Genomic DNA, 24,774 nt, shown 5'->3' with positions numbered 1-24,774 from the left:
GGATGTATAGAACATCCTCTACACTGCTGCTGGAGACAAAGGTCCCACCTGGAGTTTGTGGCAAAGAACCTCAGGGGAGACCCGAGGCCGACCCCTGGGATTCTGGAGTCGAGCATACAGGGGGTCTGAAGAGCACTACACTCCAACTGAAAAGGAGATCTTAGCTGCATATGAGGGGGTTAGGTCTGCTTCCGAAGTAGTTGGTACTGAGATGCAGCTCCTTCTAGCACCTCAATTGCAAGTGCTGAACTGGATGTTTAAAGGAAAGGTTCCCTCCACCCATCATGCTACTGATGCCACTTGGAGCAAGTGGATTGCGCTGATTATGCATCGGGCTCGCATGGGGAACCACAGCCGTCCAGGAATCTTAGAGGTGATCATGGACTGGCCTGAAGGTAAAAAGTTTGAAACATCACCAAGAGAAGAGGTATCACATGCTAAAGAGGCCCCACCATACAATGAACTACCAGAGAAAGAAAATAAATTTGCCCCGTTCACAGATGGATCGTGTCGTATTGTGGGGAAGCATCGCAGATGGAAAGCTGCTGTGTGGAGCCCCACATGACAAGTTGCAGAGGCCACTGATGGCAAGTCAGTTCGCAGAGGTAAAGGCTGTCCAGCTGGCATTAGATATTGGTGAACGGGAGGGGTGGCCAATGCTTTATCTTTATACTGATTCATGGATGGTGGCGAATGCTTTATGGGGGTGGCTATCACAGTGGGAAAAGGATAACTGGCAACGGAGGGGTAAACCTGTTTGGTCTGCTGAACCGTGGAAAGACATTGCTGCCCGAATAAAGAATACAGTTGTAAAGGTGCGCCATGTAGGTGCTCATGTGCCCAAGAGTCGGGCTACTGAAGAACAACAAAACAACCATCAGGTAGATCGAGCTGCCAAAATGGAGGTGGCTCAAATAGACTTGGACTGGCAGAACAAGGGTGAATTATTTCTAGCTCGATGGGCCCATGAGACCTCGGGACATCAAGGAAGAGATGCAACATATAAGTGGGCAAGAGACCGAGGGGTGGACTTAACTATGGATGCTATTGCACAAGTTATTCATGACTGTGAAACATGTGCCATAAACAAGCCAAGAGAATGAAACTTCTCTGGGGGGAAGAGCAATGGCAAAAGTATAAATATGGGGAGGCATGGCAGGTTGACTATATCACCTTTCCATGATCTTGCAATGGTAAGCATTATGTGCTTACCATGGTGGAAGTGACCACTGGGTGGCTTGAAACATATGCAGTATCCCACGCCACTGCCCGAAACACTATATTATGTCTTGAGAAACAAGTCCTATGGCTTCCACATCACAACATCATGCAGTGTACTGGGAGTTAAGGAGCAAATGCTTTAGTTCCAGGTACCTGTCTGGAAGAGAAGAACTACAGTCCCCAAGAGCCTTTTTGAGTACTGTTATCATTCCTGCTCAAGGGAACAGATATAAGGGCGCAGGTCATCTGACTCAGCCCTCTTCTCATCTCGCCATGTTCCCTGTCTGATTGGCTCGCTACTGCTGCTCCCAACTGCACTCAAGGCTTCAGTATTGGCTCTCGGACAATCATTCTCTCAATTTTTGTTGATTTATATTGTATTATAGTGTGTTATCGTGCATTCCAATACTATATTTAGTAAATTAGTTTGTTTCTCCTCAGATCGTTGCCGCTGTTTTTAATTATTTTGGGCTCCCCTGTTTCCCCTTCCCGGAGGCATGGATTTTGCGAAATCCCTCCACCCCACTAGTCACAGAACCGGGCCAGACCAGCCCTTAAACCGTTGACACCATCCCATAGATTTATGGTTGATTTATGGTTGTGCCACTCCTTTGAAATCGAACTGCAGATTGCTTATACAAAATAACATAACAGGTTTTTTTTTTGACTTAACGGGTCCCATACAAACTTATTTATAATGCATCCGTTTGACTTTTCTGGCTATACAATGGTCAGTAACCCACAGAATACACCAAGCAGTCAAAAAAAAAAAATATATATATATATATTTCCAGACATCTTAATTTCAGACATAACATACAGAAACACGCACCTAATAGTGAATATTGCTACAGATCCCACGCCACAAGTGCTACATTTCAAATCCATCAGTTTCTGCATATAGCAGGCAGCTTTTGAAGAAGGCTGTTATAAAGAATAAATGATTGCACTTTTTACGACCAGTGTTACTAAACTAGTTTTGAAGTATAATGACTGTTGTATGATTAGTATTCCCCTACATTCCTCTCCCCTAGCAGAGTTCTGGCACAAAACTCCTCAGAACAAACAGCTTTTCAGGACCAGGTTAGGCAGGAGAAACAGGTGGAGAAGAAAGCAACAAAGAAATAAGACCCAACAAGCTCCACCTGTAAACAGAATCCAAACAACTTAACTCCTTTTACAGCAGAAATCCCTCAGACTTATCTCAAAATCATACATGGCTGGTTCTAAAGAAACATTAACAAAAACCGTACTGAAGCTAGAACAGTGCTCAACTTCATAAGACTAGGTTAGCTTTTCAAAAGATAAAAATCACTGAAAAGAAGGGGAGAAAAAAAATCTCAATGTTAATACATTGACACTTCCCCAATCTATTTTAAAAACATAACTCTCCAAGCCACCTGTACATACACTATTTCTAACTACATGCACGTACATTTTTCTTGATTAATTTACATTTTCTCTTAACACCTTTTTCTAGGTTGATTTCTCCACATAACTTTTTTTGAGCCTTTCCAACAGAAGTGCCAATTCTACATTTATGTTTACTGAGAAAACTGTCACATTTATTCCCCTAGACTTTTTTTTTTTTTTTAAAAAAAACGATTGCTTATAGTTCTACTAAGGAGGTCACCTCTTACCTCTTTCCCCATTAAATTCTAAGCCATTCCTTGTTATGACAGCCTTTACCCCACGATTCAAAAAGCAAAAAGTTCTAGAGCCACACACCATCTGCCAAAGGGAAAAAAAAAAATCCACTCTTGACTGGATTCATCACATTCAGATTTACGAAGTTCTTTTGCATTTTTAAAATTGTTTTTATTTAGGAACTGAAATTAAAACTTGTAAATTAAAAATAAAAATGTCAAAGTATTACATGAAATATTTAGAGGTACGTAATCTTTTTTTTTTTTTTTTTAATTTCTCACAATTATTTCCTATGGAATACAACATACAACAGGGAAACCAAACAATTTTAAGTTTTGCATACAATGAAAAACAAGTTAGATACTGCCAATTTGCAAGTTTGTACACTTCATACAGATGTAAGTTCTGAAAAAAACTACAATTCATGTATTAATGGTACACCAACTACATTTCTAAAACTATTATCTGCATTGAAAAAAAACAAGTCTAGAATGAGGTGCGTTTAACCCACAACTCTATGGCATTACAAATTCATTTTGAAATATTTTATTTATATATATATTGGTGACAATATATATGTACTGCACATGGTTAAACACTTAACAAAAAAGGTCAAATTTTACACAATCTTTGAATTAGTATTTTTGCAATTTTCCCCCAAATAGCAAAGATGAACCACCATTTTCACATAGTTTATTTAATCTGAAAAAAAACCAAAAAAAAACGGAACAAACAAACAAAAAAACCAAAAACATCCAACTCTATCTGTATCAAATAAACAGAAAAGCAAGCTTGCCTTTTCTTGAGGAAGGAGATGGGGAGATACTGCTGTTTTAGATATTACCTTATGTACATTAAAAAAAGAATGACTACCAAGAATAGGTTCAGTAATTTTATTTAAAAACCATAAAACATTTCTTACAAAAGAGCATCACATTCTGCACATTGCTTTCAAAGGATGCCACGGACATGTTGACTATCAGTCTTCACCCAATTAAAAGAACCCCCCCCCCCCCCCTAAAAAAAAGTGTAAATAAAGCAAGGTGTTCACGATAGTTACAGGGAAAAAAAGAAAAAAAGAACACTACATTTTACCACTACAATGAACAAAAATAAAAATCCATTCTCTGCTGCTGTTTCAAAATTTCAGTGTTAGTCTTGTGTGCCCTTTCCTTTCTCCCAAATCTTTTTAAGCAAGTAAAACATATCTGGTGAACAGCAGATTCCACTACACCTCAAATGCAGAATGCCTATGAAGCAGGGGAATGACGGCTTTTTAAACAGAAGCAGATATTAAAAAGTAAAAATAATAATAATAATAATAAAAAAAAGATGCAGGACTCCTTCAGTTCTTCAATAGTCTTAGAAAAACTTTCCAGAATACTGCTTCACACTATAAAAAAGAAAAAATAATCTTGCATTAGAATCCTTCAACATCTGCATACTGCTTCACACTATAAAAGAAAAAGAAAAAAGCATGTATTAGAATGATGGACCACACATCTTGAATTGATATTCACAATGACATTCTTAAGGATTAAACTACAAACTCTCAATACATTTAAAAGTAAATACTTTTAAAGATTAATGGCTAATAATCATAGGTTGATGAGTATTTTATGTACATTTAAATACTAGTAATCTGAAGTCAAACATTCTAATGTAAAATTAACAAATGCGATGATAACCAACATGTTAATAAAACAAAATTCAGTAAATTTAATCTGAAATTGTTAACATTTGGCAGAGAAGAAAAAGTAATGCTAGTGAGGTGTTAAATGCTGCATAACAGCACCAATTTATTTCAACTTGTCCTGTAGAGGCATAGTCTGTGCCATATGGTAGACTGTGATTTGTTGTCAATTTAGTTATCTAAAAACAACAAAAATCACTAGTCTTCCACACAGAACTAGACCAATGTCCACTGAAACCTTCTGTGTTTTCTACAGGTTCTATGTAATTTATTACAAGTTGTTTTTTTTTTTTTTTTTTTAAAGCAATTTGCACCAGAGAAACAGGAGGGCTACTTGATTAAGGCATCTTCCATCAAGATTAGTTTTGACAGAGTCTTCATTTTAGTTGGAACGGAGAACAGAAGAGAAAAAAGGCAGAACTACTACTGGAGAAGTTCAACAGTTAATTAAATCCTGCCTTCTAAATATATAGCACAGAGAAGAGTTTTAGAATCCAGTAGGAAGTAAGCTTAAAATTGACCATAAGGACAGCATTAAGCCTCATCAACTTGCCTATTCTGCAGTAAATACTGTGCATTTTGTATCTGGTCCTGTGTTCCCGTAATAGTTATTATTCGGTCTTCTGAGCCTTCTAAGGGTTCATCAATTTTGATTGAAGCTCCTGACTCGTGTCGTATCTGTTTGATTCTCTGGCCGCCCTTTCCAATAATAGATCCTGCCAACTAGGGGAGAAAATGTATTAATTTCTTGATACAACATTCTCTGTAAAAACCACAGTACTGTCTGAGAAAAGGCTGTGACTTAAAAAATGCAAGTGTAAAGCAAGTCAACTCACATCTTTGGGAATTGTTACTTGTGTTGTGATGATGGGCCCACCAAGATCTCCATATGAACCGCGGCCCCCTGCATAAGAATAGTCTAATTTAAACATATGCATCAAGCCTTTTACTGATTAAATAATGAAGTTAGTGTCAAAGTTCTCTATAAAAACTTACCATATCCAGAGCCACCCTCAAACTATAAGAAAAAGAGAAAGAAAACCCTTAAATAGCAAATAATCATGTTTCATTCACATAATGTATCATAACATTAACTTTGAGCCTATTTTCTGCAAAAATCCTAACCTACCTCCTTAATCTAAGTGTAATCAGGGAGGTGGGGGAGGGAGAAGGCTATCTCATGAGAATCTCTTACCTTGCCCAGTCAAAAATCTCTAAGAGTAAGGTATCAAGTGACACTAAGGATCTAGCTACAGTAGTTTATCAAGCACTCTTATCAGTTCAGCTGCTGAACAGTTCTTGATGTTAATCCTTGATGTAAACCCTTAAACTAAACTAACATTCAAATCAAAAGATTTCTGAGTTCAGTTTGATTACTACTACCTATACAGCTGAGGAGAAATGGAAGTCTTAGTTGGGAACCATAAGTGAACCTAACAACTATCAACCCTCCTACTCCATCTACATCTCGAGGAAGAAAAACAGATAAACTCTAAAAATAGCTTTTATAATTTTATATGTCTATCCATTCAGATTGCTACAATTCTTTGTATCTTAGACGAAACAATCACAACAGTCACCTCCACTGGTGCTGATATATATTTTTTTAAATACAAGAACGGCATGCAGGTTCTTGTTCATCACTGGTGAACATGTATAGCTAATGGTGATGACTGTGTTGAAAAAGTGTTTTGTAACTGTTAATTTGCTCTATCAAATTGTGTTACTGTGCTCTTTGCATCTGTTGTAGTTTCCATGGAAATGAACAGAAGGCATTGCCCTCAGAGCGACCTATGTATCTGCAGTGCTTATGTAAGATAGGAACTAACACGTAATATTTGGCAGCACCATCTTCTAGACAGCATAAATGCTTAGCAATCTCCTTTGAGCTTTCCTTCCTAAAACCTGAGAATAAGATTTTTTTTTTTTTTTAAACACAAATGGAACGCTTTCAAATATATGGGTAGAAAATGCCTGTAGTGGAATTCTAAGGTCACAGCCTGAACTAATGGGTGGGCTACATGAGTGTGTGGGTGCCTGGAGCAGGGGGATGGTCTGGAGCTACCCCTTCTGTCCCCGCAATACTTCCTGTGCAATCTGAGTCTGCATAGGTCCCCCTTTGCCCCCGCCCCTCTCTCCCGTGGTGCCAAGGTAAGAACGGGGGAGGGTCACATTCCTCAGCTGGTCCCTTTCTCCATACTGTTACTGGGAGGGGTGAGTTAATTTCTCTTTGATATCTTTTCCTCTAGTGCCTATTTCTCAAATAAAGGCTCTGTCATTGCCTTCGCTTGTTCTACAATGCCTAATAGTTTAACATTTCTAGTTTGAAACAGAACACAACACCAAGGTAAAACAAAACATATCCTGAAATGCATGCATCTGCAGGGTGTTGAAAACCAAGTGTTACAGTGAAAGGTTCAATTTAGAATACTAGAATGGAGTACAAAAGACGCAATATAACAGAAACGCTCTCTTTTGGTTGTGCTGCTGCACACTTCCATTGTGGAACATTAACTGCCTGTACAGGACAAATTACCAATAATCTGAGAATCTGAGATAGAAACACAACTTTAGTGATTTTTCAGTAGATCCAAGATGCCAATGATTACATTCAAGCTCAAAAAATTCAAGTTATCACTTAAACAATTCAAGAAAGTGATTTTCTCAAAAAAAAAAAAATCAACAATTAAACACCAGTCAAATAAAAGCACAAATTCACTCACCAACTCTGGTGGCTGCATGTCATCACAGGCATCCACATGACACTGCATCATCTTCCAGGCAGGAGGAAAAGAGTAAATTAATCCAAATTAAGTCCACGTCATGGAGGCTTATATGCAACTTGGCAAGCAAATGCATATATACTGATACAGTGAAATGTTTTTCTGAACTACAAAGATTCAAAAGTACATGATATAGACCAGTTACAACACTCACTCCCTTTTATTTTCATTGCAAGGGAACTGTAACTGGTCACACTCATTTATTCTGTTTCTGTAAATAGATTTTGCTTTTATGTAAAACAGTTAAAGGAAGAGTAAAAACTTAAAGCAAAACAAACACAAAAATCTGTTTAAGTGCTAAAACTGTACCATATACTAAAAGATGTTACTCTCAAACACCAAAATCTTCTATTTATCCGACACATAAAAGCAGCTGTCATTGATATATCTACATGAACAGCAGATCAAGCAGGAAAGACATGGCTTCTCATATTTAATTTCATTTCCATATACCTCATATAGCAGCTAATTAAACTAATAATCTACTGCTGCTTAATGATATTAGCAATCTAATTACATTTTTAAAGTGATATATACCGTATTTACGTCAGAGATGTACAACAAATGTTGAAAAATAAAACCAAGCAAATAATTATAAAATGATAATTTGTAGAATCTACTTTAAATGGATAGCAGATTCAATATATATACATATATATATATATATATATATTTTAATTCAAATGATTTTTTTTCCTCACATCTTATAATTCACAAGGCTGTCAGTATTATAGGAGAAAAATAGTTTCAACATCCAGTCTCAATTTACCATCTTACAAGTCCTGAACTGCTGAATTCGTCCACCTTTTACAGAAAAGAGAACTAGCAGAAAAATGAGGATTTCTGTATATTCAACATATCCAATATCATCACCACAGACATCTCTTTTTAATGTATGCATGTAAAATGGCACCCCATCTCTCTGAAACTAGCTTTTCCCACACATTACGTCACAATCTACAATGATGCTAATTTATACTAAATTATTTTAAAATATTTTGCTAGGGAATGGTTTCTATATGAAATGCATAGTATTTGAAAAAATAAAATTACTTTTTAGAACATGGAAAATGAGCAGAGATGACTTTGACTTACTTGCAAGAACTCGTCAAGAAAGCCAAGCTCAACCTGACACAAGTCAGATTAAACAGTCCAATTTTCTATTCTAAGTGGAATGGAATAGAACTAAAACACTACTATCCAAGAGTTAAGCTGAAGACTGCACTCAACCAGACACCCAAAGAAGGGCAAGCTGTTCTGTTTATATGCCCTGAAATTAGCTTTACCAGTTCCAAATAAGAAAACACAAAAATTGAGCTAAGAAAACATAATACAAATAAGGGCTCTTAGAGGTATAGTTCTTGATTCTTCTAGTTTCATAAAATCCAGTATAGAAATGGAATTTTAAGTTATTATTATTTTAGGTAATTTTAAGTGTAAGTCATTCAGACAACATATTTTGAAAAATTTCTTTAATTTTTGGCTAGCTTTGAAGGTCAGGCAGTTGGACTAGATCTTTGTAGGTCCCTTCCAATTATTCTATCTATTCTATTCTAATCCACTCTAAGTACTGAGAAATATTTTTGCTAGGCTTCTGTGGTGCCCCAATTTTGACATTAGAATATGTACTTCCAGTTTGTATTGCTGGAACTATCTGCTTCTTCTTACCAGAATACCTCTGCCTTCCAGTAGAAGGCAATATATAAGGCTCATCTAGGTAGCCTATTTCAAGCTCCACTCCACTCCTTTTTCTTCCATTGATTAAAATGAAGAAAAACAAAACAACAACAAAAGAAAGTTCTAACAAACCTCATCTGGCATGTTATCTTAAGTATGGTGCCAAACAGAGCCAAAAAAGAAAAAAAGATAATTACAACAGAGATTTACTTCCCAGATGCCTATGATTTTGCTTCCCAGGAAAGAAGAAACCAATAAAACAGGAAATTACTACCGGGAAGTTATCTTTAAGCCTTCTAAAAATTTCCTTAGCATAAAAATCATAGAATCATAAAATTGCTCAGGTTGGAAAAGACCTTAGAGATCATCAAGAGCCAAAGGTCTCTGTTCAGCCAGACCAGCCTCCTTGCCTGTCGGCTCATCTTCCGTGACTTGAGGATGGTCAGCTCCTACACCTTTAAAATAACTGCCTTAAAGTACTCCCAGCCTTCCTGGGGTTCCACACCCTCCAAAACTACTGCCCAAGGGAGGTAGCATATGAGCTACCACTCCCCTCATTAGCATTAACATGATTGAACACACCTAATTTCATTTGAAATTGAACTTTGCAGTAGCCACAACTCTAAAGCATTTGGAATTATAGTAGACTTTTTTTTTTTTGAAAAGCAAAATCAACATGTAGACAAAAATTGATTTGAACAAATAATTACCTGCCAGACCAACTAGAGCTTTTTGTAAATATTATTCATGCTTTCCAAAAGATGTGTTAAAATTCCTTTAACAAAAAACTTATTCATACAAACATTCTTAATAGAACATTGTTCTAACATACTCTCCTGTTCTGACAAGCCCACAATTCCTATTTCTGTCACCTGTCTTAGTTTCAGCTGGGACAGAATTGTTTTCTTCAGAGTGTCTCGTATGATGCTATGCTTTGGTTCTAGGAGAAAAACAATGTTGATAACACACTCATGTTTATAGTTGCTGCTAAGCAGTGTTGTACAGAGCCAAGGCTGCTCACTCACAGCGATGGGCCCAAAAAAGCTGGGAGGGAACAGAATTAGGAGAGCTGACTTAAATTAGCCAAATGAATATTCCATACCATATAACATCATGTGGAAGATTTGTAGAAGGTGGGAGTTCATCTTTCTTCTGCTGCTCAGGGGAGGTAGCTGGTCATTAATCAGTGGGTGTGTGCACGTAAATATAACAAGTGATGCACAAGCAATTGCTCATCACTGGCTGACCAATATATATATAAGTCATAACTATTATCCTTTTCCTTTTCTCTTAGTAGTTTCATCTCAGCCCACAAGTTCTATTACCCCCCCCCCCCCCCCCCCCCCTTCTCTGCCCCATCCAACCAGGAAGGATGGGGGAAGGGGAGTGAATGAACAACTTTGTGGTGCTTAACCACCTGCTAGGTTAAACCACAACACATTCTCATTAAAAAATAAAAAAAAAAAATTCAAGAAGACAACATAGTAAAACCTGCATGGACCATGGTCTACTGATTTTCTATACCACTGTTAATGGCAAGTAGGAAAACCAAGACAAAACAAAATTAAAAAAATAAAAATCAGAGAATGAAAAACAAAAAACAAATATATGAAAAACAAACAACAGAAAAGCACACAGCAGATCACAACACAGATATCCCTTAGACCCCAAACATTCTCCTTCCAGAGGGGATCATATGTATAGAAAAAAACATTCTGTTACTACCAAAGTCTTGACGTGCATGCTTATGATAAACACTTATGTGTGCACGCATTCAAGAACAATTTTTTCAGATATTCTAAGTGTTAACTAATTACACTAGACAGAACAATATTAAAGTCCTACCATTCCATCATAACGATCTCCAGGTCTGCCCCTTCGGTCATAAGACATAAGATCTCTAAAATAATAAAAGCAGCAGTACAGAACTCATGTTATAAACTAGGTTATATATTCCCACTTAAACATTCATTTTCATGACTTGCACACAACTCAGTTTCTGACTGCTTTAGCCAAGTTCCAAATAACATAAATTAAAGTTACAGAAATATTGACTATAGTCCTGATAGACTGCTATATTACAGAAATAATTAAATTCAAATTTCTCTAGTATGATACACACTCAATCCTGCACAATCATTACCAGCATGAAATTGTGAAACAAGTCCTGCAAACATTAACATAATTCAGAAAATTGTACTCAACCTGAGTTTTATAGAATGCATTTATACAACAACTCACCCGCCACGAGGAGGTGGTGGAGGAGGAAGAGGAAGATTACGAGCTCTGCTGCCACCTCTGCCACCACGACCTGGTGGAGGTGGTGGAGGTCCTCTGCGAGGGCTCATATCATCATAATCTCTTCTTGATGGAGGCATAGGTCGTCCACCACGATTGGGAGGCATTCGATCAAAGCCTCCTCTTCCACGCATTGGAAAGCCTACTGGACGTCCCCTTCTATCATCAAACATCATTGTGAAGCCACCATAGTCATATGTTTCATCATAGAAATTAGGATCATAAGGCTGGGCCCGTCCTTTAATTGGAGACTAAGACAAACACATACACACACACACACAAACACACACACCAGTTACCACTGACTGTTACACTTACACATTCTGAATAAATTATTAATTTCATAATGCTGAAAAGAAAGTCAGGGACAGTAATACACTTTCTGACATGGAGAACTATGAGTGAGAAACTGTTAATGATAGGTGGCCCTCCTTTCCTCACCAAGTTGAAATTTCTTCTTTTAATGATCATAACTAACAGTCCATCAGTATCAAGAATTGCTTCCCTCTTCCACAATCATAGAATCATGGAATTGCTCAGGTTGGAAAAGACCTTAGAAATCATCAAGTCCAACCACAACCTAACCATACTACCCTAACTCTAACAACCCTCCGCTAAATCACGTCCCTGAGCACCACATCCAAATGGTTTTTAAACACATCCAGGGAGGGTGACTCAAACACCTCCCTGGGGAGCCTATTCCAGTGCTTAACAACCCTTTCTATAAAGAAGGTTTTCCTGATATCCAACCCAAACTTACTCTGGTGCAACTTCAGGCTGTTTCCCCTCATTGTCACCAGTGAGAAGAGACCAACCCCGCTCTCGCTGCAATCACCTTTCAGGTATTGGAAGAGAGCAATAAGGTCTCCCCTCAGCCTCCTCTTCCCCAGACTAAACAGGCCCAGTTCCTTCAGTCTCTCCTCACAGGCCAGGTTCTCCAAGCCCTTCACAAGCGTTGTTGCCTTTCTCTGAACCTGCTGCAGCACCTCTATGTCCTTTCTGTACTGAGGTACCCAAAACTGAACACAGTACTCAAGGTGAGGCCTCACCAGTATCGAGTACAGGGGCAGGATATGACTTCCCTAGTCCTGCTCACCACACCATTCCTGATACAAGACAAGATGCCATTGGCCTTCTTGGCCACCTGGGCACACTGCTGGCTCATATTCAGCCAACTGTCCATCAGTACACCAAGATCCCTTTCCATCAGGCAGCTTTCCAGCCACTCCTCCTCAAGCCTATAGGATTGTCTGGGGTTGTTGGGACCAAAATGCAGGACCTGACACTTGGCCCTATTGAAACTCATATGGTTTACCTTGGCCCATCTCTCCAGTCTATCCAGGCCCCTCTGTAGTGTCCTTCTCCCCTTTGGCAGATCAACACTCCCTCCCAGCTTGGTGTCATCTGCAAACTTCCTGAGGGTGTACTCAATCCCCTTTTCAAGATCGTTAAATAGAAGCGGCCCCAAGATAGATAGACCCCCCCCCCCCCCCCCAATAGATCTCAAATGTAAGAAACAGTGATAATTTTAGACTATGCTGACAGTCCAATGCTTTATTTGTTAGTACAGAAAAGGTACTTAATTAAAAATAGAAATGAAAGGATACAATTTTTCACCCTGACTTTAACAAACACTAATGTAAGAATAAAATGTTACCTCAGAGATAAGATCCAAAATAATCTTGATACATTCCACAACTCTATCAGGTTTTCCACCAATAAGCACCACTCTATCAGTGGAATGAGGGCAACACTCTTGGAAGAGCTTAATGGTGGTCTGAGTATTCTGTTAAAGAGAAAACAAAATCTTCAAACAGAAGTATAGAAGTTATTTAAACCATTTTGTGAACATTAAAAAAGATTGGAAGTTTAAAAGCTTTTAGTTATAACTCATATAAACAGTAATTTAATTGAATATTAGCAAAAAAAATAATCATATACCTATTGTAAGCTTACAAGTTTAGAACTTTCATATATAATAAAAACACACTTTGGACCCAGGACAGTGACATTGTCAGAATTATCATAGAATGGCTTAGGTTGGAGTGGACCTTACATCTAGTTATCTTACTGCCCTCAATCCACAAATGGACTGCAGGCTACCCCTGAACTGACCTAGAATTGCCTTTAACATAATGCCAGGAAAGTACAGAAAATAACTCTAGTTTCATAGAACAAAACCTCATTCCTTCACAAAAGGAAACAATGGTCTTCAAGGAAGTAGAAGTTAAGAACAGAACAAACAAGCAAAAAAAAAAAAACAAAAAAAACCCAAACCAAAACAACAAAACAAAACCAGGAAATCCACCACAAAATAAATGTAAAAAAAATCCAAACATCTATTAAATTGTCATCGTTAGAGTTTGTGGAACTGCATCCACGCAGAACCATTTTGCACATCCAATACTACCAAATAGATATATAGTCTATTCCACAGTTCATTCCAGAAGAAGTGATGAATGTCATTTTAACTTAAAGTATTTTGTCTATAAAAGTTACTCTACTGCAAACATGCTTAGAAGTTTGGTAAGAAATCCAAGGCTCTATCATAAACAGCTATTTTATTTCTGATGGTTTGCAAAAAAGTTGCAATAAGTTACTCAGCTCAAACATAGAACACTGAAATCATGTATGAAATAAGTTCTGAAGGAATTATTGCACAGAAGATACTTGTACACTTTGCTTATGAACCCAAAGCACTCATTTGTTTAACAGAATCAAAACAATCCAAAAAGAATGGGTAACAGTACCTCTCTGAGTTCTTTGATTTTAGCACCCTTGACACCAATGATTCCTCCTGCCAGACTTTGGTGAATTAGAAGCCTTAGTTCACAGTCAAAGTCACTACCTTTGTAGTGTTGATACTGTAAGAAAAATGCATGTATGGAAAGAATAAAATATTAATCACGGGAAAACTAAGATTATAATAACATTTAATTTAAAAAATAGTATTTAAGTTTTTTTTTCCTACAAATATCATAGAATGGACTTCTTGTTCAACTGCAATGCTGTATTTGCAATTTTAAAAAAATCACACCTATTTAGGCATTTGACCTCAACATGAGGTGATGTCAAGTTAGTTTTCCTTTTTTTTTTTTAAACATTTGTATAAAACTTTCATAAGATATCAAATAGCACAACAAACTTGCTTACAAAGTCAAGACAATGGAAGTTACAGTACAGCTACTTGAAACTGGAAGCTGAACAAGTCAGGAGACAAGTGTTTTGAAGGAGAAGATGCTGTTCTAAATATTAATTCTGTAAGAGACTGTCTCTATCCTCTGTCAACCCCCCCCAACGACAACGTAGTTTGAGATTATTTAAAAAAAAAAAAGAAAAATTTAATGTAATGAAACTATCACACAATCATCTAGAATAATTTCGCTTTAAAATCTAATCTTATACCTCTGAAGAAGAAACAACCCCAAGAGACATACCTCTTCTAAAGTAGGGATAATCTTCTTCAATATTTCTCCAATTGTCTCTGTATCTGCACTTATACTCAAGATGCTGTCAGAAGTCAGTGTTAGAAAATACGGAGGTGTAAAAAAAAAAAAGTAGTAGCAACAAATGTCATATTCATAATTACATATGAAATTCTAACAAGGCTAACTATATAGATCATACAATTAATATTCCCCATCTAGAGTAAACCTGCTCACTGAATTTACAACACATGCATCTTGGTTTATGCTCATTATATATCATGATAAATAAGAATAGGTAGGCCTTGCTGAGAGAGTAAGCAAGAAAGAGCAAGCGAGAACTTTTAGGAAGGCTCGGACTAAATGGGCAAGAAATCCACACAGAAGCGAAGCAGAAGTGAATACCCACATTCCTCATCATCACTAATTTAGGATATCCTTGTTATTACATTGTTAAAAGTGGCACACAATTCTTGTAGAAAAAGTGCGAACATGCAAGTGGTCAATGCTACATCTAGAGCGAGATTGTGAGACCACTGATAAATTAATTATTAATAGGCTCTGCAATAATAGAAATGCAAATAAAAGACAAAACAATTAAAAAAAACACACCTCAAAAATAAAAAAATAACACAAAGAAGAAGTGAAGGAAAGTGAACCAGTTATTTCATCAGAAATAATTAAAAACAGACTGTTGGGAGGAGCAAGGTGGGCCACAGACAGAGCAAGAGGCTCTGGAAGCAATTTGATTTATAATGCAGTGAATATGCAGCGCTTGAAGCTATAATGCTTTCATCAAAATAAAAGTAGTAGATTGTTTAAGCGGGCAAGTCATGTAAAAATTCAGTGACAGAAAGACTTAATGGGTTAGATAATACAGAAAACCTGAAGAAAAATACAAACAAAACAATACGCAGTCTATACATGGATACTACTTAATCATATAAATGGCAGGTAATAAAATACATTTATCTGTTTCTAATCAGGCAATGAGGCATAAACTGTTGGGACATACCGCTCAGGGCCACTGCTGTCTGGGACTGAAACACTTGCATTATACTGCATTGGTCATGTACGTTCGTGGATGTCGGCATTGGGCATGGGTATTCAATCAGAAGTTGTCAAGTATGGCACCCATTTGGCAATGGGCACATTTTTGGGCACAGCCAACCAGGGTTTTCACACAGGTGTTCAGGAGCAGATGGGCCAACGTCACGGTGGGCAAAGCAGGGGCAAGACGATCCAGTACATGGGCAATAGAGATATATGGCCAAAACAAAACAAAATACAAAAAAACAACACAAGGAGGGGGAAAAGCAATAAATTTTAATACAAACTATACTTATTATTCTCCATTAATTAAACAAGCTTAAGTTACTCTGAAGATTACCACAATAACAAATCGCTACATTGACCAGCTTAACAGCACGGATTTTTTATTTTGATCCGTCTAAACTACTTTTTACTTTTAACATATGAGGTTTCAGTAGCAGGCTGCCTCATGAGGGTAGACAAAACTTGCTGAGCTCCATATTACTAAAACATTGGGCAAATTGGGAAAGCAAGCATTCAAGACCAATCTAAGTTACATTGACTTATACGATGTATTTATTTACTTAAAAGCAATGGAACAAAAACATTAGCTGACAAAGTCAGTGAGCATATGAATGATTCCTGACCATTAAAACTTAAGTTTTCAATTCTAGTCACCATAGGTCATGAACTTAGTTGGAACTGATTCTGCAATGATATATTACCAAATATTGTGTTGAATACAGTCTTGCTTGAAAAAAAAAATGCTGGAATTGTAGCTGATGCTAAGTACAGAAGTGTAAACAAATTAAATTCAAGAAAAACTGCCAAATGTTATTAATATGTTAATACTGAGCATATCTCTAATCACAAGAGTCATTCCACTACAAAAATTGAATAGATGAGCCATGACCATTTAAAAACAATTCAGCATAAAGTGTTTCTTTATTGTTCTATACTCATGCTTAAATCATGCAAACTTAACATTCATGTTTTTGTGCACTGTGTCCAAACTAATAACAACAGATGAACCATTATTTTCCCCCTCCCCTAGAAGAAATTAAAGCATTGTCTATCACTGAGTTAAGCCAGCCACCTGTAATGGCTTTCAATAGTATTATTAACACATATGCAAAATGGTACAGTTAAGGGTTTTAATTTTTGCCAATATTTGTAATTAAATATACTTAATTCAATTGAAGTGCATAACGTAGAGAAAACCAGACTGAGAGCAAAGTAGTTTAATATAAACCTACCGTCCTACATGACTCAAACTGGAATTTAATTACTGTACAAACTGAAAAGCTTATTATCTCCTCTAACAATCAAAAACAGCTTATAATTAGCCTATTGATGACTAGAGTTGAATTTATAAATTTATAGAAATGTACACAATCAAGTTTTCTATGTAGTGCTCTCAAAGAACTGGTGCTAAATCGACTCAAAACTCATACTCACATCTGTACGAAGTGCCTTAATATTTTTGCCACCTTTTCCAATCACTGCTCCAGCATTCTGTAAAGTAGTTTTCAGAAGAAATGTTATGCAAGCACTGCATAGAATATGTTTTTGAACTGAAAACTAAGAACAATCTATTTCTGTATTACCTTGTGGGATAGGATTTACTTTGCTTTTGAAAGGTTCAAATTAAATTGAAACATACTAATGCAGCTCAGGGTTGGTGGCTTTGTTTTTCTTTGGAAACACGCTTGCAAATTTCACATTTGCACTCTGAATGTTTGATTATTTCAAACATCACCTCTGGCTTAGCCCTATGTAACTCAACATACCACTCAGACAGACAGTCTAAAGAAGATAAAGCCAAAATAAACAACTGTTCATCTCCAATTGCTAAAATCAACAGGAATAAACTGGCAGATATTCAAGGATACTTGAAAAACTACAATTTTTACTGGGCTGCTTCAAGAACTACACGCAAAATTATTGCTTTTATTACACAGTTCATACACTGCTAACAGCACACAAACATTTTGCAGCACTCCATGCAACTTGACTATTGATCATAAATGCTGTGCACAGTTAAGGTAACATTTCCCCCAGACTATGCAAACATCTGTAATGACTGATTCTATGATTCTATGACTGGAAACACTAGAAAAGATTAATCAACGGCAACTTTACTGTCATAATTTATACTATCCAATGAAGCAATTGCAATCCCTAAAGCATCGATCATGTTTTTTTTTCTTGTTGATACATACATATTTAGTAAATCTAAGAAAACTACTAAAATTTGGACAGAAGTCCTCACCTTGCCTCTCATATTTGATTTACAATCATTAGCTGATCCTTCTCTAAATCGCTTGTTTTCTGAAGACTAACAAAACAGCCACTCCCTTCAAAAACAAGGGCCTTCCCTTTAACACTGAGAATAATTCAATTGCAATATCCCACTATCATTACAGAATCACAGTATCATAGGGGTTGGAAGGGACCTCTGGAGTAGTTTGCAGAGGACAGCGTCCAGGTGGGTTTTGAACATATCCAGAGAAGGAGACTCCACCTCTCTGGGCAGCTTGTTCCAGTGCTTTGTCACACACTCAAATAAGTTTTTCCTTATGTTCAGATGAAACTTCTTGTGTTCCAGTTTGTGATCATTGCCCATTGTCCTGTCACTAGGCACCACTAAAAAGAGCCTAACCCCACCCTCCCTTTAGCTATTTGTAAGCATTGATAAGATTCCCTCTTGGCCTTCTTTTCTCTAGGCTAAACAGTTCGATGGATTAGGAATTGGCTGGCTGGACGCAGCCAAAGGGTTGCGATTAATGGGTCTGCATCAGGGTGGAGGTTGGTCACAAGCAGTGTCCCTCAGGGGTTGGTCTTGGGACCAGTGCTCTTCAACATCTTCATCAATGACACAGACGATGGCATCGAGTGCACCCTCAGCAAGTCCACGGATGATACCAAGCTGAGCGGTGCAGTAGATACCTTGGAAGGAAGGGAAGCCATCCAGAGGGACCTAGACAGGCTGGAGAAGTGGGCCCATGAAAACCTAATGAGGTTCAATAAGGCCAAGTGCAGGGTGCTGCACTTGGGACGGGGCAATCCCAGGTATTTATACAAACTGGGGGAAGATCTCCTTGAGAGCAGCCCTGCGGAGAAGGACTTGGGGGTCCTGGTGGATGAGAAGCTGGACATGAGTCAGCAGTGTGAGCTTGCAGCCCGGAAGGCCAACTGTGTTCTGGGCTGCATTTAAAAAATGGTGGCCAGCAGGGAAAGGGAGGTGATTGTCCCCCTCTACTCGGCTCTTGTGAGGCCCCATCTGGAGTACTGCATCCAGGCCTGGGGCCCCCAGCACAGGAAGGACGTGGAGCTCTTGGAGTGGGTCCGGAGGAGGGCTACTAAGATGATCAGAGGGCTGGAGCACCTCTCCTATGAGAAAAGGTTGAGGGAACTAGGCTTGTTTAGTTTGGAGAAGAGAAGGCTCTGGGGAGACCTCATTGTGGCCTTCCAGAAATTGAAGGGAGTGTATAAACAGGAAGGGGAGCAGCTGTTTAAAAGGGTGGATAGTGATAGGACAAGGGGGAATGGTTTTAAACTGAGACAGGGGAGGTTTAGGTTAGATATTAGGAGGAAGTTTTTCCACACAGAGTGGTGACACACTGGAAAAGGTTGCCCAAGGAGGTTGTGGATGCCCCATCTCCGGCTGCATTCAAGGCCACGCTGGATGTGTGGCTCTGGGCAGCCTGGTCTAGTGGTTGGCAACCCTGCACATAACAGGGGGGTTGAAACTAGATGATCATTGTGGTCCCTTTCAACCCAGACCATTATGTTGGTTTTTAAATGTACACAGCCATTAATGTTGGTTCCAGGTCTCAGCCTTTCCTCTTGAGAGATGCTCCAGGCCCTTAATCATCTTTGCAGCCCTCTGATGGACTCTCTTCAGAAATTCCCTTTCTTTCTTGAACTTAGGAGCCCAGAACTAGACACAGTACCCCAGATGTGGTCTCATCAGGTGAGAGTAGAAGTGGGAGGTAACCTCCCTCGATCTGCTGGCCACACTTTTTTAATGCACCCCAGGATATCATTGTCCTTCTTGGCCACAAGGGCACACTGCTGGCTCATGGCCAATCTGTTGTGCACCAGGACCCCTAGATCCTACTCCTCAGAGCAGTTACTCTTCCCCACGTGTAGGACTCTGCACTTGCCCTTGTTGAACCTCATTAGGTTCCCCTTCTGTCCAACTCTCCAGCCTGTCCAGGTCTTGCTTAATGGCAGCACAGCCTCCTGGTGTACACACTTAAATATTCCTAATAAGTTATTTTATATTAAATAAAGCACACATTCTTTCTAAACATACACCACAAAATACACTTTGTCACCACTGTCTTAAGCAATGCTATAGAAAGAACCATAGTGATACTGAAAAGAAAAAAAAACATACTTTGCTTTGAAGCAGGATGCGTAACTCAACCATCTCATCCGTATTCCGAGATCTTTTGAAGGCCTGTTCTTCTTCCATATCTTCTGCAGGACGTTTGCCTGTAGACAGGTCCACGGGAAGAAAACACAAAAATACACTTAACTTTTTAAGTCACAATTAAATGGAATGTGCATCAAGCTTACGCACTGTATTCCTAATGAAGCATTCTTTCCTATTAGCTCAACACTAACTTTAGGCATCTATATAGATAGAAACTGTTTTTTTGTTTGTTTTTTAAATTTCATCAACCTACTGAAGACCCATTCCAAATCTATTAACTACAATTAAAATGAGAACCTCACAGACTTCAAGATAAATTTAGACCATTTAATTTAACGAAGTACTGCATCACATACCTAGCATTTACTTTAAAATTCACAATTGTGAAAAACTCAAAGCAAAACAACTCAAAAGTAGTTCACCCAACACTGTAATATTGGTAGAATAGACAAGGAGTTTTTAAAACAGTTTTGAAAAATCGGCATGAATCAACCCATTGCTAATACCCTAACTTCTTCATTTAAGATATTAACATATATATACGCACATTCCCGAAATGTTAGCAACCGCAATAAATATGCCTAACAATATTTTTACATATGATCACACTTTCAAAAAAAACCACAAAAAACATCTGAATATTTGCATATCAAGTATTTTTAAACCCTTAGTTAAAGAGGTTTAATTAAATTTGTCACATCAAAAACATCCCCAAAGGAAAAGTACATTTTCATGATACAAAAACCATGCATAGCTATATTGGATACTTAAAAAATATAAGATTAAATGCAAAAACACTGCTAATAGAAACATATTTGATACAGCTAAAGCATTCAAAACTAATCGCTGAGATTTAAAAAGATTCTCGCTCCAAAAAAAAAAAATCCTTTAAAAAATTACCATTTGTCTCTGTGTTGGTAAAGGTCTCCTCCTGTTGTTCAGTCTCCATTATCTTTTATTCTTAGGTGGGCAGATAAAACCTGTCGTAGAATAATTAAAAAAAAAAAAAACAACACCACACGTTTGGGAAAAAATAAACCATACATTGTACTGAAGGGGGAAAAGCAAACAAACAAAAAGAGATGCTTAGATGCTTACTTTCAGAACTTACTAGTTTTATATATGCTTGTAGAGGAAAACTCAAGTTTTCTGGACAGGATACCCAACAGCCTACTGCTTCAAAATCCTATGAAAACAGCATACATCAGTCATGGCACTGTTTGTTTATAACTCTGTTTCTTACTACAAGGAAATGCAGGGGTTTGACCTGAGTTTTTGCTGCAAAGCTTTTCCTTATAAGTGAAGAAAACATAACAAGATCAAATACATTGCTAAGAGGAGAAACAGTCACATCTGTAAACTTAAACAGTTACAATCTGAACATGCTCAGTTTTCAAACATTTGCTAGTTTTAGACAATAATGTTTACTGATAATGACTTTCAAATATTTGAACAAGTATCCAGTGCCTACTTTTAATAGGTTATATCATGCCTTGGAATTTCTTTCTAAGAGACACTAAATATCAATTTGCTCCTATTGTTTAGTTCTAAACAATTTAGACTAGAGAGTACAGAATTAATTTTATAAGCTCTCCATCAACTTACTAGCAGGCATTCTATCATGTCTTCTATGTAAGTGTAACAGATGAACAAGAGGAGTTATGCAATCCACACTATAAAAAAAACTAGTAAAAAATACCACAACGTAGTTACACATAATCCTCTGCTAACATGCACCAGGAATCTAAAAGCAGCTAAACCTTTTTTTTATTTTGTGAAACAGTTATCTCGTTTGTAATCTATTTTTGAAGTGGCTACTGAAGAAGAAAGATGTCATCAGCATCCTCAGACACGACAAAAAAAAAAAGCCGGAGGACGCCCATGTGTCTCTACTCTCACTCCCTTCGGGACAAACTGCCTTCCCCGGACATCCCCTCCCCTTTTGCAGTCCAACCGTAAACCGCGCCATTGGCCAGTTCACTGTCTGCTCGGGACAATGTTCGCCTTTACCTTTCGCACCACATTGCCACGGAACACTCAGAAGCCCACCTTGCTCCTGCTCCTAGGTAGGGAAAGAGGCGACATTACATAAACCCCCGCAGCCTTGAACCAGTGGCGGGGATCAGCAAAAATGGCGACTACTGTAATGGCGCCTATTTGCTACTAGGCGGAGCCAGGACCGATAAACCATCACCACGCGGTCAGAAGATTTCAACCGCTCTGCCCAGAGAGATACAAAGGAATCACCCAGCGACCCAAGACCGACAGAACTCAACAGTCCCATCACGAGAGGCTCTACCACCGCCACGATCGCTCCCGAAGGAAGACAATTGTGCCACAGAGCGTTCCTTAAGTGGCCTCACACAGCCATTTCCGTCCAGGCCGCAAATGAGAGCGTACTCCCTCCTCTTCCCATCTGCTCACCATGATTCCCAACAACTAGTTCCAGGCGCAGCGCTACGCAGACTATGTACAAGAAGGCGACAGCCGTTCCCCTAGCTAATACACACCTACTAGCGTTATTGATCTCCATTACAGTGTTACTGTGGGTGCCTACACCATGGCCACTGAGGCACATCAGTTGTCGAAATCACATATCACTATTCTCCCCCTTTCCTCGGGATAACTGGAGCCCTTTGGGGCCATAAGTTACACCAAGCCACCCCACACTTGCTAAAGACGCATTACTCTCAGCTCCCTCCTTCGTGCAGACCTGCAGACCTACCCAAATCCACAGCCCCACCAGCAAAGAATAGCACTACCTTGCCGCTATCCACAGAAATCCTGGGGCCCAGCAGCAGCTCAGGTCTCCCATATTGCATCATACAGCAGAGTTAAGAAGCAAGTGACCACAACCCTACTACACGCTACCATGCCTAGCTCAAAAGCTTCTACCCCCGAAAGGCGCACAAACACTCCTCCATCCCAGCTACATACAAAAGCTGCAAAAGCCTCACCTACCTGCACTCATCGTGTACATAAAAAGAGAACACCGCCAAATGCCTAAACGAGTCTCTTTTCCCCCATCGGTGAGGGGCCCTCTGCGGCCCCATTGGGTAAGACAGCTGCCCATCAGGCCGGGAGGCTGGCCTCCACTTCGCCCCGCCCTCCGTGTGGTTCCAGGCCTGAGTATCATGAGAAAATTAGTATGCTTCACTCCGCATTGCTGCAGCGTACCTAGGCAATTTTTACTTTTTTTTTTTTTTTTTTTTTTTTTTTTTTTTTTACTTGCCTGACAGGAGCCGTGATAAGAATAGCAACAACGGTGGAAACGGAAGGCAGTAAAGAACAGCGATAGCAGTTTCAGTCGTGGGGGAAAAAATGGTGTCTGTGAAAACTCCGCCTTGTGCTCGTCCCCTAGCGCCAAGGGGCGGGGCTGACTTTCTTGCGAAAGTTTAAAGGCGCGTGGGGCTGCTGGGGGGTGCGTGGGCTTTTGGGGGGAGGGGATGGGGTGTTTTTAAGGCGACTGATAGATCTGTTTGATGATAACAGGATTTAGTCCTTTTTTGCTGTCTAATGGTCTTGTGTTAATTGTATAGGATATTGATGTAAGGCATCTATAAAAATTGAAGAGTAGTTTTAACTAAATAATGTGTGTTAACTTGTTTGTATATTACAAAATATTCAAGTCAAGGTTTTTTCTAAAGGGCTGTTGAAAACTATCATGCTTTTTCTCCATCAGGGGTGACAGTAGAGGAGTGAGCCAATGAGATGTATTGGCCGGTAAGGACTTAACAGTTTGTTTCTCACGCTGCTAACATTAAAATATTTTCTTAGAACTTTTTGCTTGTTTTCAAATACTCATCATTTTTATTCTATGAAATCTTTAGTGTTCTTGAATGGTGATCTAGGATAGGAGACTTGATCAATAAATGACTAATAAAGAACAAATCAACTTGTTCTTATGCTTTTTCAAGGATGATTACTTGAGTTTTAAAAGGTCAGTACAAGACACTACTAGCCTTGTCTTGGAGCCAGGATCTACCCTTCCCGAACTTCGTTTAAGGATAAGTAGTGGAGATGCAAGCATCTCAGGCAGGGATCTCCAGATGAGAACTTTACAGGCCTTCCACAGCTAAGCAGGTTCTTTCTCTTATTTCTATGCCAACTGCTCTTGCATCTGAGTAGATCCTTACTTGCTGTGGCTTACTACCTTGCTGCTCTGCTATTTTGTTACGCTTTAGATCATGTTACAGTATGTTTGGGATTAAAAGCTATGTATTTAAAAAAGTAAAAATCAAACTAACAGAAGTACCCTAAGCTCTCAAAGTATTACTAACAGAACGATTTGCAGCATATAGTGGTTCTAATTTTTGGTATATTTGATTATTGTTAATTGTTTTGAACCCACAGCCAACTTAATGAATTAACTCCTTATGTTTACTAGTCTAATCTTCTCACAATGTATTCAAATACTTGTTGTGTTACAATTAAGTTGTAGGTTTGAAATTATGTTGGCCTTAATTTTGTTTTTTTTTAGAATGTATTTAAGAAAACAAGCCTAATAACATTAAATATACTTCGCAGAAACTCTGAAGTAATTTTCAAATGGAA

The 24,774-nt window shown here is 38.4% G+C and overlaps 1 protein-coding gene and 1 non-coding gene across 27 annotated transcripts; both read right to left on the bottom strand.

The window, feature by feature from the left end:
- Positions 1–3,747: 3,747 nt before the first annotated feature.
- On the bottom strand, positions 3,748–23,546 carry HNRNPKL (heterogeneous nuclear ribonucleoprotein K like). 26 transcript variants are annotated; one of them, XM_046906091.1, is made up of 17 exons: positions 23,182–23,251; positions 22,231–22,282; positions 21,319–21,406; positions 21,121–21,200; positions 20,182–20,279; positions 17,235–17,291; positions 15,760–15,803; positions 14,757–14,829; positions 14,070–14,183; positions 12,977–13,105; positions 11,263–11,570; positions 10,867–10,921; positions 7,285–7,335; positions 5,558–5,579; positions 5,398–5,480; positions 5,115–5,284; positions 3,748–4,322 (listed from the first exon to the last, which is right to left on the bottom strand). In XM_046906091.1, exons 4-17 carry the CDS (start codon positions 21,167–21,169, stop codon positions 4,289–4,291), a joined length of 1,287 nt encoding a protein of 428 aa, XP_046762047.1. In that variant the 5' UTR covers positions 21,170–21,200; positions 21,319–21,406; positions 22,231–22,282; positions 23,182–23,251; the 3' UTR covers positions 3,748–4,288. The 26 variants fall into 26 exon arrangements, with proteins under 26 accessions (XP_046762047.1, XP_015155911.1, XP_046762052.1 ...); XM_015300425.4 differs by having other exon boundaries at positions 21,332–21,406; XM_046906096.1 differs by having other exon boundaries at positions 3,748–4,261; positions 21,332–21,406.
- MIR7B (microRNA 7b) lies at positions 4,683–4,792 on the bottom strand. Its single transcript, NR_031501.1, has one exon. It is a non-coding gene; the product is annotated as a microRNA 7b (primary transcript).
- Positions 23,547–24,774: the final 1,228 nt, after the last annotated feature.

The sequence above is a fragment of the Gallus gallus genome, assembly GCF_016699485.2.
Source record: "Gallus gallus isolate bGalGal1 chromosome W unlocalized genomic scaffold, bGalGal1.mat.broiler.GRCg7b W_unloc18, whole genome shotgun sequence".
In the NCBI taxonomy this organism is placed as follows: Eukaryota; Metazoa; Chordata; class Aves; order Galliformes; family Phasianidae; genus Gallus; species Gallus gallus.
The sequence above is the reverse complement of the archived record's forward strand: the minus strand, read 5'-3'. Positions and strand labels throughout refer to the sequence as shown.